General features: G+C 47.5%; 2 protein-coding genes across 3 annotated transcripts in view; one reads left to right on the top strand and one right to left on the bottom strand.

The window, feature by feature from the left end:
• LOC139564816 (inactive rhomboid protein 1-like) overlaps window positions 1–10,301 on the top strand; it is a 47,134-nt gene extending 36,833 nt beyond the window's left edge. For both annotated transcript variants that reach the window (XM_071384659.1, XM_071384661.1), the window contains 15 exons: window positions 211–430; window positions 679–885; window positions 1,545–1,670; window positions 1,935–2,104; window positions 2,343–2,594; window positions 2,708–2,819; window positions 3,086–3,160; window positions 3,341–3,502; window positions 3,630–3,730; window positions 3,871–3,934; window positions 4,036–4,130; window positions 4,481–4,556; window positions 5,789–5,889; window positions 8,703–8,856; window positions 9,135–10,301. In XM_071384659.1, the coding sequence (XP_071240760.1) occupies window positions 211–430; window positions 679–885; window positions 1,545–1,670; window positions 1,935–2,104; window positions 2,343–2,594; window positions 2,708–2,819; window positions 3,086–3,160; window positions 3,341–3,502; window positions 3,630–3,730; window positions 3,871–3,934; window positions 4,036–4,130; window positions 4,481–4,556; window positions 5,789–5,889; window positions 8,703–8,856; window positions 9,135–9,554 (2,335 nt within the window). In that variant the 3' untranslated portion in view covers window positions 9,555–10,301. The remainder of the gene's footprint in view (window positions 1–210; window positions 431–678; window positions 886–1,544; window positions 1,671–1,934; window positions 2,105–2,342; window positions 2,595–2,707; window positions 2,820–3,085; window positions 3,161–3,340; window positions 3,503–3,629; window positions 3,731–3,870; window positions 3,935–4,035; window positions 4,131–4,480; window positions 4,557–5,788; window positions 5,890–8,702; window positions 8,857–9,134) is intronic.
• LOC139564817 (serotonin N-acetyltransferase-like) lies at window positions 10,039–13,262 on the bottom strand. The gene is made up of 3 exons (XM_071384662.1): window positions 12,984–13,262; window positions 12,464–12,618; window positions 10,039–12,291 (listed from the first exon to the last, which is right to left on the bottom strand). Exons 1-3 carry the CDS (start codon window positions 13,147–13,149, stop codon window positions 11,986–11,988), a joined length of 627 nt encoding a protein of 208 aa, XP_071240763.1. The 5' UTR covers window positions 13,150–13,262; the 3' UTR covers window positions 10,039–11,985.
• Window positions 13,263–16,190: the final 2,928 nt, after the last annotated feature.

Genomic DNA, 16,190 nt, shown 5'->3' with positions numbered 1-16,190 from the left:
GCTTTGAGGAGGGACATCTAATAACAGCTCTATATCTCTCTGGCCATTTACTGACGCACTCTGTGCTAGATAGCTGGAGTTAACAGACTCCCTCTACGAGAGAAGTACTGCGGAACTAGGTGATCAGAGAGAGTTCTGTGGGTAGAGGGGAGTTTATGAGATGAGATGTGTGCTTCCCGCGGACTGAGTGGCTGGTGTTTGTGGTGTCAGGGGCACAGCGGACTGGTTCGGGGTCAGTAAGGACGGCGATGCCACTCAGAAATGGCAGAGGAAGAGTCTGCGCCACTGCAGCATGCGCTATGGCCGTCTGAAGCCCCAGGTGATCCGGCAGATGGACCTGTCCAGTCAGGACAACATCTCTCTGACCAGCACCGAGACGCCCCCGCCCCTCTACGTACCCTCCTCAGCACATGCCTTTGGCATGCAGAAGGTATAGTACCTCTGTCATCTATATATTTGGGTCATTATACCTACAGTACTTTTGTACCTCAGTGAGGGTTTCATTGTGGATCTTGATAACATATTTTTGGATGTATCAATATTTGTCTCCTGTGGTACCCACAGTATTTTTTCAATTATAATCTCGGTTGATTATTCGAACATAATCCAGTTTCACAATACACACTCAGTCCTAGATAGCCCGCTCTTAACCGCACTGCCTGTCTCTGTCATCTTCAGATCGTGGACCCGTTGGCGAGGGGGCGTGCGTTCCGTATGGTGGAGGAGGTGGACGGTTACAGCGTGCCCCAGACCCCCGTCACCCCCGGCGCCGCTTCCCTCTGCTCCTTCACCTCCTCCCGCTCGGGCCTCAACCGGCTGCCGCGGCGACGCAAGAGGGAGTCTGTCGCCAAGATGAGCTTCAGGGCAGCAGCCGCTCTGGTTAAGGTGAGCTTGCTGTGTGACGAGACATCCTATTGAAGGAAGTGATTCATTATTTCAGCTGCTAAAGCCCTCTACTGTACTGTACACACATATCCAAACCATACCCACCCAGTACCACTATGACCAAACTCTTCCCTTAATCGATAAGGTACCCTCAGTGAAACAGCATGGCCTGATCAGTTGTGTGGAATCAGTCAGCCTCCGGCGTTCTAGAACAACACTGAGTTCCATCGGGGCGGACACATTTATTTTCTAAAGGAGACATTATCTCTGTGTTGTGTTGTGTCATTCAGTGTTGAGGGAGACCACAATATGTGCTGTGCTGCATGTTCAAGAGCAGCAGTGCTGTGCTTAGGACTACTGTTAGGAAAGAGCTTACCATTTTGGAAGTGCAAGAGGGACATGGAGGAATGAACAAACATGGGTACTCAAGCTCTGGTATGCCTACTATGCATGTGTTATAATTATGAGGTAGTGTCTCCAACATTTCTGACATGCAAAAATACACTCAACTCAATGTTAGTGTGTGTGTGTGTGTGTGTGTGTTTGTGTGTCTGCACCGTTTGTTTGCTGTATGGCACTAGACATAACACTACAGCCTGCTGTGCTAGGTGACAGCTTATAGTGTGTGTTGTGTTGTTATGTGTGTGTGTGTGTCTCAGGGGCGCTCTCTGCGGGAAAACGCCACCCTGCGGCGGATGCAGAGACGCAGCTTCACCCCTGCCAGCTTCATGGAGGAGGACGTGGTGGACTTACCTGATGAGCTGGACACATCCTTCTTCGCCAGAGTAAGGACATGTCCTCATCTACTCTGTAGTTAGAAACTCATCTCAAGCCTCCATCTAAAAGAAATCATACAGCACCCCCTGTAGGTCTCTAACAGAGTTGCAGCCTGGGATAGAGTCTAAAGGCCTGTGATTGGCCGTGTGTTTTCATTACGGCCAGGAGTTTTTCCTTCACCATGTGTGAGCTGACCAGGGAAATCTCCTGTGCCTAGTTCCCACCCACTACTGTTCTCAGACCTGGCCTACCCCTCCCAATCCCTCCCCCAGGACTGTCTGATGCAGGAAGAGTTGTCCACATACGCTGACGAGGTGTTTGAGTCTCCGTCGGAGGCGGCTATGATGGATGTGGTGCAGGAGGAGGGCAGTATGCTGGACGAGACGGAGCTGACCGGCAGCGCTCTGGACAAGAGTGAACTGGAGAGGAGCCATCTCATGCTGTGAGTCAGGCACACTCATGACAACAAGTACACAGAAACATCTGAAATGACTTTACTCTTTGGTTTCCTGTTGCCAAAATCCAATACACTACCAGAGCATCTCAGTGAACCATTCAGTTGTGTTGACACAGTGTTTGGTTTAAAGAGAACCCACACTCTCTCCAAGGGTGGTTCTGTGGTGGGTTCCTCTTTAAACTCACTTTACCCTTCCTCCTCTCTGTCTCCGCTCCCCTCCCAGGCCTCTGGAGCGAGGGTGGCGTAAGGCCAAAGAGGGAACCCCAGGACCGCCCAAGGTGCCCTTGCGGCAGGAGGTGGTGAGTGTGAACGGACAGCGACGGGGGCAGCGCATCGTTGTGCCCGTCAAGAAGCTGTTCGCTCGGGAGAAGAGGCCCTACGGGCTAGGCATGGTGGGGAAGCTCACCAACCGCACCTACCGCAAGCGCATCGACAGCTATGTGAAGAGGCAGATAGAGGACATGGATGACCATAGGTAATGGTCTCTAAGACCATGCTGAGGCTCAGCGTGTTTAATATATGAGACCATTGGTGTAGAGTAGAGCACTTCTGTGTTGTTTTCTAATATGGATATTGTGTTTCCAACAGGCCTTTCTTTACGTACTGGATCACTGTTGTCCACTTGCTGATCACCATCCTGGCTGTCTGCATCTATGGCATCGCCCCCGTGGGCTTCTCCCAGCACGAGACGGTTGATTCTGTGAGTACCACCTCACTTCCCTGGTCAAATCAAATCAAAGTTTATTGGTCGCGTACACAGTTTAGCAGGTGTTATTGCGGGTGCAGTGAAATGCTTGTGTTACTAGCTCCTAACAGTGCAGTGGAATTTCAATCAAATAATCCTAAACTTAAATCAAGAAACGTCTGAACGAATCCTTACAGCTTTACAATGGTCTTACAGTTGTTATGACCTTCTTTTCCATCCTTCCAGGATCAAGTTCAAATGTGAAATGTTTTCCTCCCCAGGTTCTAAGAAACAAAGGTGTATATGAAAATGTCAAGTTTGTACAACAAGAGAACTTCTGGGTCGGGCCCAGTTCAGTAAGCACATTCACATTGCTCCCCTTTTTTTCATTCAAACATTCTGTTCCATGACCAGATGTGTCCGATCCTTTCAGTTTGGAAGGTACTTATGTGAGTGCTTTAACTAGGCCTGATAAAGTGATGGTGTTCTATGTGTCTATTCCTCACTGTCTGCATGCCATCTGTCTCCCTCGTTAGGAGGCTCTGATCCACCTGGGGGCCAAGTACTCTCCCTGCATGCGTCAGGACCAGCAGGTGCACGACCTGATCCGGGACAAGAGAGACATAGAGAGAGACTCTGCCTGCTGTGTACGCAACGACCGCTCCGGCTGTCTACAGACCTCAGAGGAGGAGTGTTCGGTGAGTCGTGAGTCCCTGATCCGACCTATTCTCTCTCTCTGCTTCTCTCACTCTTTTGTACTCTACCTACACGAAAGAGCTATTCAGGGGTCGATATTTTTACCTTTCCATCTTTGTTTTGTCTCAGAGTACTCTGGCCGTGTGGGTGAAGTGGCCGCGGCATCACAGCACCCCTCAGCTGGAGGGCAATGACAGGCAGTACGGCTCAGTGTGCCATCAGGACCCCCGGTGAGAGAACCACTCTTACCTTCAGCAGTACGCCGTCACACTCCTCATGCTACTGTAGTTACACTGTGTGTTTATTGGGACCACTGACTGAACTGTGTATCCATACTAATATTTCATAAATATTTTTCACCCCACAACAGGATTTGTCTAGAGCCAGCATCGGTGGCACCGCATGAATGGCCTGATGACATCACCAAGTGGCCAGTGAGTATTGTGGAACCCCATTGGTCATGATGAGAGGGTGAGAGGTCAGAGGACCTGTCAATCAGTCAGTGTCTCCTTGTTACCTCTGGCTGTGTTTTTAGGTTTGCACCAGGTACAACACAGGGAACCACACCAACCTGCCTCACATAGACTGCACCATCACAGGCCGGCCCTGCTGCATCGGCACAAAAGGGAGGTGAGGAGAGCCTACATACAAAACCAAACATGCAAACATTCACGCCAGACACCACACACACATTCCTATGAGTCTATTTACTATTGACACTGTGGTGTTGATTTGCCTGTGTCTGTGGTACATGTAGATGGTAGATGGATGTTTAAACAAGGCAGGGGTTGCATCTCAATAATCTATATGGATTTCCTCTCCCCTCTTGCCTTCATCTGCACTGATCTGGTAAAGCAGCAGTATGTAAGCAGTGTAGTGGTCACCATGTGTCTTGTTCATGACCTATCCGTGCACATGACGGGGAGGAGTCAAGGGAGTGTGTGGTCATTAGGTCATGCTGTGGTTCTCCTGTTCCTCAGGTGTGAGATCACGTCCAGGGAGTATTGTGTCTTCATGATGGGCTACTTCCACGAGGAGGCTACTCTCTGCTCCCAAGTAAGTAAGCATCGCTCTACTCAATGAACATCTGACTATTACGTTGCGTTAGGATATTGCCAAGTCATCTTTAGTGGCTAGCTAGTATGATGGATACGATAGCCCCAGTCCTACAAAAGACATAACCCAGACCATTTTTTATTTATTTTTATTTTACCAGGTAAGTTGACTGAGAACACGTTCTCATTTGCAGCAACGACCTGGGGAATAGTTACAGGGGAGAGGAGGGGGATGAATGAGCCAATTGTAAACTGGGGATTATTAGGTGACCGTGATGGTTGAGGGCCAGATTGGGAATTTAGCCAGGACACCGGGGTTAACACCCCTACTCTTACGATAAGTGCCATGGGATCTTTAATGACCTCAGAGAGTCAGGACACCCATTTAACGTCCCATCCGAAAGACGGCACCCTACACAGAGCAGTGTCCCCAATCACTGCCCTGGGGCATTGGGATCTTTGTTTAGACCAGAGGAAAGAGTGCCTCCTACTGGCCCTCCAACACCACTTCCAGCAGCACCTGGTCTCCCATCCAGGGACTGACCAGGACCAACCCTGCTTAGCTTCAGAAGCAAGCCAGCAGTGGTATGCAGGGTGGTATGACCCCGGTATGACCATAACCCCGGCCCCGTTCCAACTAGGTTAATGAGACAGGCTGAGTCGGAGGCAGACGTTGAGGAGCAGAGGAAGGTTTAAGCTGTGAGAGTGGATAGTGTTTAATCACCGTAACGGGTGCCACACAATACCCTTCTGAGTAGGCAAACTGTCCTCACTGTAATCCCCTCTGCTCTGAGGTACAGAATATCCGGGGCACAAGTAAATATATTCACACAGAAGGTTCTTCATTATAAATATGATGTATTCATTCCACGATATGTGTCAAATGAAAATCCATCCTCTACTACTAGTACTTGCAGTGACATGTTTGTCTTAGAATAGCATGACAGTAAAACAATTTATTGTAAATCCAGTGGCTATCAGTATGCTATTGTGTGTGCGGTTTCGCGCGCGCGCGCGCGTGTGTGTGTGTGTGTGTGTGTGTGTGTGTGTGTGTGTGTGTGTGTGTGTGTGTGTGTGTGTGTGTTTTTTTTGTGTTTGTGTGTGTGTGTGTGTGTGTGTGTGTGTGTGTGTGTGTGTGTGTGTGTGTGTGTGTGTGTGTGTGTGTGTGTGTGCCAACAGAGACCGAGAGAGAGATGGTGTCCTGTAGGTGACGTATTCTACCTCCTCCCCCAGGTTCACTGCATGGATGATGTGTGTGGCCTGCTGCCTTTCCTCAACCCAGAGATCCCAGACCAGTTCTACAGACTGTGGCTCTCTCTCTTCCTGCACGCTGGGTAAGTGGCTGCCTGCCTCTGCCATTTCATCACAAATCCTCTGTCCATCTTAGCAGCATTTAATACATTCGACCGGGACTGTACTGTTAGCCATCCCTGGAGCAGCTGTATTATAATGAGGCAGAAGGGTGGCCTACGATTCGTTCCATTGGGTGACCAATTATGTGTCCTCTCACTGACTCATTATGTTTCATGTGCACGTTCTCCAATAACTCCTTCTTCAAGCCCCTCATTAATGTCTTTGACTTCTTCAGTCAGAATGTCAGTGGTTCCACAGCGCAGATGTCATGAGCCTATATTAGTAGAAGGAGCTGAGTGTGTACACTGACGTACCACTCGGAGGAAGAGGAGGGAGCAGAGTAGCAGTCCTCCATCTCTCTGCTGCCTCTTATCTGTCTCTGCTCTCCTCTCTCTCCTCTCCGGCGTAATTAAAGGAAGTGTCCTCTTTGCAGGCAGCAGCCCTCATTAGCCTTGAGGAGATAGACAGACAGCAGCCCTCATTAGGCTTGAGGAGATAGACAGACAGCAGCCCTCATTAGGCTTGAGGAGATAGACAGGCAGCATCCCTCATTAGGCTTGAGGAGATAGACAGACAGCAGCCCTCATTAGGCTTGAGGAGATAGACAGACAGCAGCCCTCATTAGGCTTGAGGAGATAGACAGACAGCAGCCCTCATTAGGCTTGAGGAGATAGACAGACAGCATCCCTCATTAGGCTTGAGGAGATAGACAGACAGCAGCCCTCATTAGGCTTGAGGAGATAGACAGACAGCATCCCTCATTAGGCTTGAGGAGATAGACAGGCAGCATCCCTCATTAGGCTTGAGGAGATAGACAGACAGCAGCCCTCATTAGGCTTGAGGAGATAGACAGGCAGCATCCCTCATTAGGCTTGAGGAGATAGACAGACAGCAGCCCTCATTAGGCTTGAGGAGATAGACAGACAGCAGCCCTCATTAGGCTTGAGGAGATAGACAGGCAGCATCCCTCATTAGGCTTGAGGAGATAGACAGACAGCATCCCTCATTAGGCTTGAGGAGATAGACAGACAGCATCCCTCATTAGGCTTGAGGAGATAGACAGACAGCAGCCCTCATTAGGCTTGAGGAGATAGACAGACAGCAGCCCTCATTAGGCTTGAGGAGATAGACAGACAGCATCCCTCATTAGGCTTGAGGAGATAGACAGACAGCATCCCTCATTAGGCTTGAGGAGATAGACAGACAGCATCCCTCATTAGGCTTGAGGAGATAGACAGACAGCATCCCTCATTAGGCTTGAGGAGATAGACAGACAGCAGCCCTCATTAGGCTTGAGGAGATAGACAGACAGCAGCCCTCATTAGGCTTGAGGAGATAGACAGTCGGCAGAGAAATGTTGATGCTGGATAAACTAGAGATCCCTGGTTGGCTGGCTGTGGAGGTGTCTTCTCACAGCAGCCGGATTAGCTGGATCCCTCCATCACATGCAGAGGACATACTCTTACATTCACACGCATACACACTGTAGGATCCTTCACATCGTGGTGTAACGTGTCTTTCTGTCCCCCTGTAGGATCCTTCACTGCGTGGTGTAATGTGTCTTTCTGTTCCTCTGTAGGATCCTTCACATCGTGGTGTAACGTGTCTTTCTGTCCCCCTGTAGGATCCTTCACATCGTGGTGTAACGTGTCTTTCTGTCCCCCTGTAGGATCCTTCACTGCGTGGTGTAACGTGTCTTTCTGTCCCCCTGTACGATCCTTCACATCATGGTATAACGTGTCTTTCTGTCCCCCTGTAGGATCCTTCACTGCGTGGTGTAATGTGTCTTTCTGTTCCTCTGTAGGATCCTTCACATCATGGTGTAACGTGTCTTTCTGTCCCCCTGTAGGATCCTTCACTGCGTGGTGTAATGTGTCTTTCTGTTCCTCTGTAGGATCCTTCACATCATGGTGTAACGTGTCTTTCTGTCCCCCTGTAGGATCCTTCACTGCGTGGTGTAATGTGTCTTTCTGTTCCTCTGTAGGATCCTTCACATCATGGTGTAACGTGTCTTTCTGTCCCCCTGTAGGATCCTTTACTGCGTGGTGTAATGTGTCTTTCTCTTCCCCTGTAGGATCCTTCACATCGTGGTGTAACGTGTCTTTCTCTTCCCCTGTAGGATCCTTCACATCGTGGTGTAACGTGTCTTTCTCTTCCCCTGTAGGATCATTCACATCATGGTGTAACGTGTCTTTCTGTCCCCCTGTAGGATCCTTCACTGCGTGGTGTAACGTGTCTTTCTGTCACCCTGTAGGATCCTTCACATCGTGGTGTAACGTGTCTTTCTGTCCCCCTGTACGATCCTTCACATCATGGTGTAACGTGTCTTTCTGTCCCCCTGTAGGATCCTTCACATCATGGTGTAACGTGTCTTTCTGTCCCCCTGTAGGATCCTTCACTGCGTGGTGTAACGTGTCTTTCTGTCCCCCTGTAGGATCCTTCACATCATGGTGTAACGTGTCTTTCTGTCCCCCTGTAGGATCCTTTACTGCGTGGTGTAACGTGTCTTTCTGTCCCCCTGTAGGATCCTTTACTGCGTGGTGTAACGTGTCTTTCTGTCCCCCTGTAGGATCCTTCACTGCGTGGTGTAACGTGTCTTTCTGTCCCCCTGTAGGATCCTTCACATCATGGTGTAACGTGTCTTTCTGTCCCCCTGTAGGATCCTTTACTGCGTGGTGTAACGTGTCTTTCTGTCCCCCTGTAGGATCCTTCACTGCGTGGTGTAACGTGTCTTTCTGTCCCCATGTAGGATCCTTCACTGCGTAGTGTAACGTGTCTTTCTGTCCCCCTGTAGGATCCTTCATTGCATGGTGTCAGTGTGCTTCCAGATGACCATCCTGAGAGACCTGGAGAAGCTGGCAGGCTGGCTGAGGATTTCCATCATATACATCCTGTCTGGCATCACCGGCAACCTAGCCAGCGCCATCTTCCTGCCCTACAGAGCAGAGGTCTCAATAAACCCCATAACACACACTAACACACACACACCTCAATGTGTAGGGTTAAATTTGGACAGCTCAGAACACATGACTGGTAATAGTGTCAGATGAGACAGACAAGATGTATGGTTCAGACCGGGGGAGATTTTTCATCGTTTTGTGCAGCTCATAGAATGTGTCTAATAGAATGTGTCTAGTAGAATGTGTCCACTCTAGGTGCTAAGTATTTCTATGTTGACCTTTTCCACTGACTGACTGGTCCCTCTCTCTCCCCCTCCCTCCGTCAGGTTGGTCCGGCAGGCTCCCAGTTTGGCATCCTGGCCTGCCTGTTTGTGGAGCTGTTCCAGAGCTGGCAGATCCTGGCCCAGCCGTGGCGGGCCTTCATCAAGCTGCTGTGTGTGGTGCTCTTCCTCTTCGCCTTCGGCCTGCTGCCCTGGATCGACAACTTTGCCCACATCTTTGGCTTCATCTCTGGCTTCTTCTTGTCCTTCGCCTTCCTGCCCTACATCAGCTTCGGACGCATGGACATGTACCGCAAACGGCTGCAGATCATCGTCTTCCTGGTGGTGTTCTTGGGGCTGTTCGCCGGCCTCGTGGTGCTTTTCTATGTGTACCCCATCAAGTGTGACTGGTGTGAACTGCTCACCTGCATCCCCTTCACAGACAAGTTCTGTGAGAAGTACGACCTCAACGCCCACCTCCACTGAGGAGTGGGAAGGTAGCGCCGGAGGAGGGGCGTCAGGTCAAGAGGCATCGATTGGCAGGTGTTATCAACCAATCCTCGTCTCTGTTCTGCCCTATAGTGTGGCTAAAGAGGAGGGGAGGGTCCCGTGTGGAGCTCCCTCTCCTCTGGCTCTGTGAACTGAACTCTGATGACAATATGCTTGTGTTTTTTACTCGGTCTGTCTGTATGAATAAGTAGGAATGCCACTGCACTTGTCATGAGGACTTGCATTAATCACATTCTTTTCACCCCCCCACACACCATTTTCTCTCCTCCACTGACCAATGAGAGAAGGGTATGGTCTAACCACTTATATAAGCCCCTCCCACATTTCTCTCTCTCTTCACGTATAAGGCAGGGTTTGGAGGAGTCATCACTGGTACAATAGACAGAAGGAAATATTTCTGTATTTTTTTCAATTTGTTATTTTTTAATTTTATTTTCATGTTTTTAACACTCACAATCCAGGAGTAGGTTTTGTAATTATTCAGGCAACCTCTCAAAAACAACCAGGGACAAACAAATCAGACATTAATACCTTTGGTGCCTTGCTGATAAATGTACCAACTACTGCCATATTTTTGTTACAATATGTTGAGCACTCGAATGCTATCCTTTTATTTGTTTATTGCTTCTTAAGAAGTAATGATTGATTGAAACAAGGTAGTGTTTTAGCTACCTATCTACTCATATGTAACTGAATACAACAGTAAAAAAACACGAAAAGAAATCCGTCAGTGAAGTCTGTCTGATTTTCTGTGGTGATTGATGCTGCCCTTTACTTTCAGACATGAACATTAGTTACCGTTCGCTAACAATCAGCTTTGTTGAAGGCACCACTGTTTTCATGATGTATGTCAATGTTAAAGGGAGTATGAGGAGCTGTAAAATCAGTGGCATCGTTTCCCTTTATTGCCGTAGTACATCATAGTGTTAATACGAAAAGATAAGCAACAGCCTAAGAGTTCAACACACCAGAGGACTAATAGGGTTTAGAAAAATAAAATGGTATTTACATCACACTCAGAGAACTCAATAATAGTAGTATCTCAGTAACAGTATCTCAATAACAATAGTAGTATTAGTATCTCAATAACAATAGTAAGTATTAGTATCTCAATAACAATAGTAGTATTAGTATCTCAATAACAATAGTAGTATTAGTATCTCAATAACAATAGTAAGTATTAGTATCTCAATAACAATAGTAGTATTAGTATCTCAATAACAATAGTAGTATTAGTATCTCAATAACAATAGTAAGTATTAGTATCTCAATAACAATAGTAGTATTAGTAATAATAAAAACCTCAAACAAGAATAGTACTACAAAGTACGATTTGTGGCAAGGAACATTTAATTTAAATACCCTCAAAATTAAGCATAATAAAAATGAAGAATGTTGGGCCTGCAAAATTCGAACTTTGATAATTCAATGACGTATACACAAAGTATGCAGAAACTCGACATTGCATCTCAAACATATTCTGATTCTGTTTTCTATCGCTAATATATATATTTCTGCTTTCTGTTGCTGTTTTCTAAGAAAACCCATTCTTGTCCCCTTCATGTGATGGTGCATGTCCCCTCTCTATGTTGCAGGGGGTCGGGATGCTGTCTGTGAGGCACTGAAAGATGGTGTCTCGGATCCTGCTGGTGCTGCAGCTGAGATTGATGGGGCTTTACCTTCTCTCATGGAGCACCTGTGGTTGCAACCTGGTCTCATATTATTCTGTATGTAAATCTGGGATAATCCATATGTTACGTTTGGTATGGTATGTGTTGATTGGTAGATGTCCATCACCCATTTCGTATGATATTACGAATTACAATTCGTATTAAATGTTCAGAATTTGCAAAACATACAATATATTAGGATTTTAAAAAACGTGTAATATTTTGCGAATTCTAGCTAGGTGGCTAATGTTAGCTAGCTCGCTAACATTAGCTAGGTTAGGGGTTAGGGTTAAGTTTATGAGTTAGGTTAAAGGGTTAAGGTTAGGGTTAGGTTTAGGGGAAGATTAGCTAAAAGGTTTGTTAGAGTTATGTGAAAGGTTAGCTAAACGTGAAGGGTTTGCTTAAAGGGTTAAGGTTAGGCTTAGGGGAAGTTCTGGATAACATGCTAAGTAGTTGCAAAGTAGCCCACCCATCCTGACCAACCACCCTCCTTAAGTAACCATCTGTCTTATGTAACCATACCAAATGTAACCTATCATACTGAATGGTGTGTCTCGGATTTACGTACAGAATATTATGAAATACTCTGAGACCAGGTTGGTGCTTGGATCTGTCTGTCTGCTGTAGTGTGGTCTGGACAGTCACCTGTGATGACCAGAGTCTATGTTTACATGGTGGATGAGTTCCAGTGCTAGGATTGATGTGATTATGAGCGGGGTGGTGACGGCCGGCAGTGACTAGCAGCCGCTGTTCCGCCGTGCGTAGGCCGCTCCGCCGATATGGTACTCCATCTCCTGGAAGGTGAGGTTGGGCACGGTGATGGCAGAAGGCCCCTTTTCCTTGAAGCCTGCCTTCTGGTAGAAGGGCACCAGGAACTCCTCGCAGACCAGCAGGGCCCTCCGGAGGCCTGGCACACATCGCAGGTACTGCAGGTAGCGCCACAGCAGGATGGAACCTTTACCCTGCTGGCGAGCGTGGCGGTGCACAGACAGCACATGGATGTGCACTGCCGAGGTTTCTGGGACATGCTGGGTCATGGCCTCCTGGGAAAGGCAAAGGTAGGGTTAATGACCAGGTATGATCAGAGTAAAAAACATATATTTTATTGATGGTTACCTTTCAGATTATGAAAAAAATATATCTGTTTTTTGGGGGGCAAAACAATTCCAAATATGCAATGGAGGTAGCTACTGTAAATTGTGGTGTCTGTCTCACCTGCTCCAGTCTCTCTTTGCCCCAGCCTGAGCCGATGATGAACGCCACCAGCTGGCCCTCTTCAAACCAGGCCAGGGAGAGCTCCGGACACTGACTTAGGAAGTTCAGCACCTCGTCAAGAGTGAGTGGACACTCGCCAGACACAGAGACGAATGCTGGTGGGAGGAAAGACGAGACACACGGTCAGTCAGTCAGTCAGTGAGCAGATGAAGCATCTTGGAAGATTAGCAAACAAACCAGGGATTACAGGCTGCTTCCGCTCTTATCACAGTTTATTGATGTCATTCACAATCCATTTTTTGGGACAAAAATCTGTGATTAACACACATTTGGTGGTATTAAGGCATTGTTTAGTTTCCTGAGTTATTTATATTGTGGAGACTGACAGCTATTGTCATTATGTGTTAGAAATGATAAGATAAATGTGCATTTTGTTAAGACCCAAAAGCCTCTCTAGTCCAACAAATCCTTTACAATCCACATTTTCTGAGTAACCAGTAGAATCTGGAGATACTCTTACCTTCTCTCTCGATCTCGAACACGCTGATGGCGTCCTGTGGGGTCAGGTTTCTGAACTCGCTGGCGGGGAGCGTGTGGCGTCTCTGGGTTCGCGGAATGACCCCACCAACCGGGGTCCTCGTGTAGAAGGGCTTGAGGAACGGAGAGCGGCTGACCTGATGTGTCATGATGGTCAGTTACTGGGCTGATGAATAAAAACGATGAAATACTCTCTGTGCGGTCTTTACAAGTATAGCAGCTCTCTTTCCAGTCTTCTGTTGTAGAGAATACTGTAGATATTTTCTTGACCGGTATTTTGTTCCAGAGTGGTTTGATGATGATAATAGTCTTTGAATCCAACACTAAAAACACATCTGAGGTTAACTTGCTCTGTGCTTTCTATCTGCCTGTCTGTCTCTGTCTCTGTCAACTGACTAGTCTTTCTCCTCACCAGTAGAATAGTACCTGTCCTTTTGTCTCAACACCTCCACTGCAAGCTCTTACCCTCCCTGATCTCCTTCTCTTGCTATCTCTCTCTTTCATTATCCCTCTTTCATGCACTCTCTCTCTTATTGGCCCATCCCCTGATCTGTCAAAGTGGTCATTCCAAAGAGGGGATCACTGTCTGGGCACGTAAGGTGGACAATTCACCAAATCTGGTGACAAGCATGTTTATGCATAGCAGTGTCTGGGTTAAAGGAAACCATTGAACTCTGTGATATACATTATGTTAGTGATTGATTGATTCATTCTCTTCAGTCTTCATTTTGTTCAGGGTTTTCTTAGAAAACTCAATTGAAGGCCAGTTTTTAATATATTCTCCCTTTCATTGTACTGTTATTAAATCCATTCACAAAGAAATCCATCAAGTTCACAGTTCACACTTTCAAGCCCCATACTGTATGTAAGGGCTCCTTATATCACCATTATATGATATACTAAAACATGATTAGTGAAACGTCTGTGTAGGCTTAAAGAGTTCTGAAGCCTTCATTTAGCTTTAGAAGTTAAAGCTCAAAGTCAAATCAAATCAAATCAAATCAAATTTTATTAGTCACATACACATGGTTAGCAGATGTTAATGCGAGTGTAGCGAAATGCTTGTGCTTCTAGTTCCGACAATGCACTAATAACCAACAAGTAATCTAACCTAACAATTCCACAACTACTACCTTATACACACACAAGTGTAAAGGGATAAAGAATATGTACATAAAGATATATGAATGAGTGGTGGTACAGAACGGCATAGGCAAGATGCAGTAGATGGTATAGAGTACGGTATATACATATGAGATGAGTACTGTAGGGTATGTAAACATAAAGTGGCATAGTTTAAAGTGGCTAGTGGTACATGTATTACATCAAGATGCAGTAGATGATATAGAGTACAGTATATACATATGAGATGGGTAATGTAGGGTATGTAAACATTATATTAAGTGGCATTGTTTAAAGTGGCTAGTGGTACATTTTTACATAATTTCCATCAATTCCCATTTTTAAAGTGGCTGGAGTTGAGTCAGTATGTTGGCAGCGGCCGCTAAATGTTAGTGGTGGCTGTTTAACAGTCTGATGGCCTTGAGATAGAAGCTGTTTTTCAGTCTCTCGGTCCCTGCTTTGATGCACCTGTACTGACCTCGCCTTCTGGATGATAGCGGGGTGAACAGGCAGTGGCTTGGGTGGTTGTTGTCCTTGATGATCTTTATGGCCTTCCTGTGACATCGGGTGGTGTAGGTGTCCTGGAGGGCAGGTAGTTTGCCCCGGGTGATGCGTTCTGCAGACCTCACTACCCTCTGGAGAGCCTTACGGTTGTGGGCGGAGCAGTTGCCGTACCAGGCGGTGATACAGCCCGACAGGATGCTCTCGATTGTGCATCTGTAGAAGTTTGTGAGTGCTTTTGGTGACAAGCCGAATTTCTTCAGCCTCCTGAGGTTGAAGAGGCGCTGCTGCGCCTTCTTCACGACGCTGTCTGTGTGGGTGGACCAATTCAGTTTGTCCGTGATGTGTACACCGAGGAACTTAAAACTTTCCACCTTCTCCACTACTGACCCGTCGATGTGGATAGGGGGGTGCTCCCTCTGCTGTTTCCTGAAGTCCACAATCATCTCCTTTGTTTTGTTGACGTTGAGTGTGAGGTTATTTTCCTGACACCACACTCCGAGGGCCCTCACCTCCTCCCTGTAGGCCGTCTCGTCGTTGTTGGTAATCAAGCCTACCACTGTAGTGTCATCCGCAAACTTGATGATTGAGTTGGAGGCGTGCATGGCCACGCAGTCGTGGGTGAACAGGGAGTACAGGAGAGGGCTCAGAACGCACCCTTGTGGGGCCCCAGTGTTGAGGATCAGCGGGGTGGAGATGTTGTTACCTACCCTCACCACCTGGGGGCGGCCCGTCAGGAAGTCCAGGACCCAGTTGCACAGGGCGGGGTCGAGACCCAGGGTCTCGAGCTTGATGACGAGTTTGGAGGGTACTATGGTGTTAAATGCTGAGCTGTAATCAATGAACAGCATTCTCACATGGGTATTCCTCTTGTCCAGATGGGTTAGGGCAGTGTGCAGTGTGGTTGCGATTGCGTCGTCTGTGGACCTATTGGGTCGGTAAGCAAATTGGAGTGGGTCTAGGGTGTCCGGTAGGGTGGAGGTGATATGGTCCTTGACTAGTCTCTCAAAGCACTTCATGATGACGGAAGTGAGTGCTACGGGGCGGTAGTCGTTTAGCTCAGTTACCTTAGCTTTCTTGGGAACAGGAACAATGGTGGCCCTCTTGAAGCATGTGGGAACAGCAGACTGGGATAAGGATTGATTGAATATGTCCGTAAACACACCAGCCAGCTGGTCTGCGCATGCTCTGAGGACGCGGCTGGGAATGCCGTCTGGGCCTGCAGCCTTGCGAGGGTTAACACGTTTAAATGTTTTACTCACCTCGGCTGCAGTGAAGGAGAGCCCGCAGGTTATGGTAGGGGGCCGTGTCAGTGGCACTGTATTGTCCTCAAAGCGGGCAAAAAAGTTGTTTAGCCTGTCTGGGAGCAAGACATCCTGGTCCGCGACGGGGCTGGTTTTCTTTTTGTAATCCGTGATTGACTGTAGACCCTGCCACATACCTCTTGTGTCTGAGCTGTTGAATTGCGACTCGATTTTGTCTCTGTACTGGGACTTAGCCTGTTTGATTGCCTTGCGGAGAGAATAGCTACACTGTTTGTATTCGGTCATGCTTCCGGTCACCTTGC

The sequence above is a fragment of the Salvelinus alpinus genome, chromosome 36 (assembly GCF_045679555.1).
Source record: "Salvelinus alpinus chromosome 36, SLU_Salpinus.1, whole genome shotgun sequence".
Classification (NCBI taxonomy): Eukaryota; Metazoa; Chordata; class Actinopteri; order Salmoniformes; family Salmonidae; genus Salvelinus; species Salvelinus alpinus.
This window is presented reverse-complemented; position numbering and strand designations above follow the sequence as displayed.

Coding starts and splice junctions, on each gene's coding strand:
- LOC139564817 (XM_071384662.1), bottom strand. CDS start 13,149: ATGACACATCAGGTCAGCCGCTCTCCGTTCCTCAAGCCCTTCTACACG. Junction 12,619..12,983: donor GTTCGAGATCGAGAGAGAAG/GTAAGAGTATCT, acceptor TCCTCCCACCAG/CATTCGTCTCTGTGTCTGGC. Junction 12,292..12,463: donor GCAAAGAGAGACTGGAGCAG/GTGAGACAGACA, acceptor TGCCTTTCCCAG/GAGGCCATGACCCAGCATGT.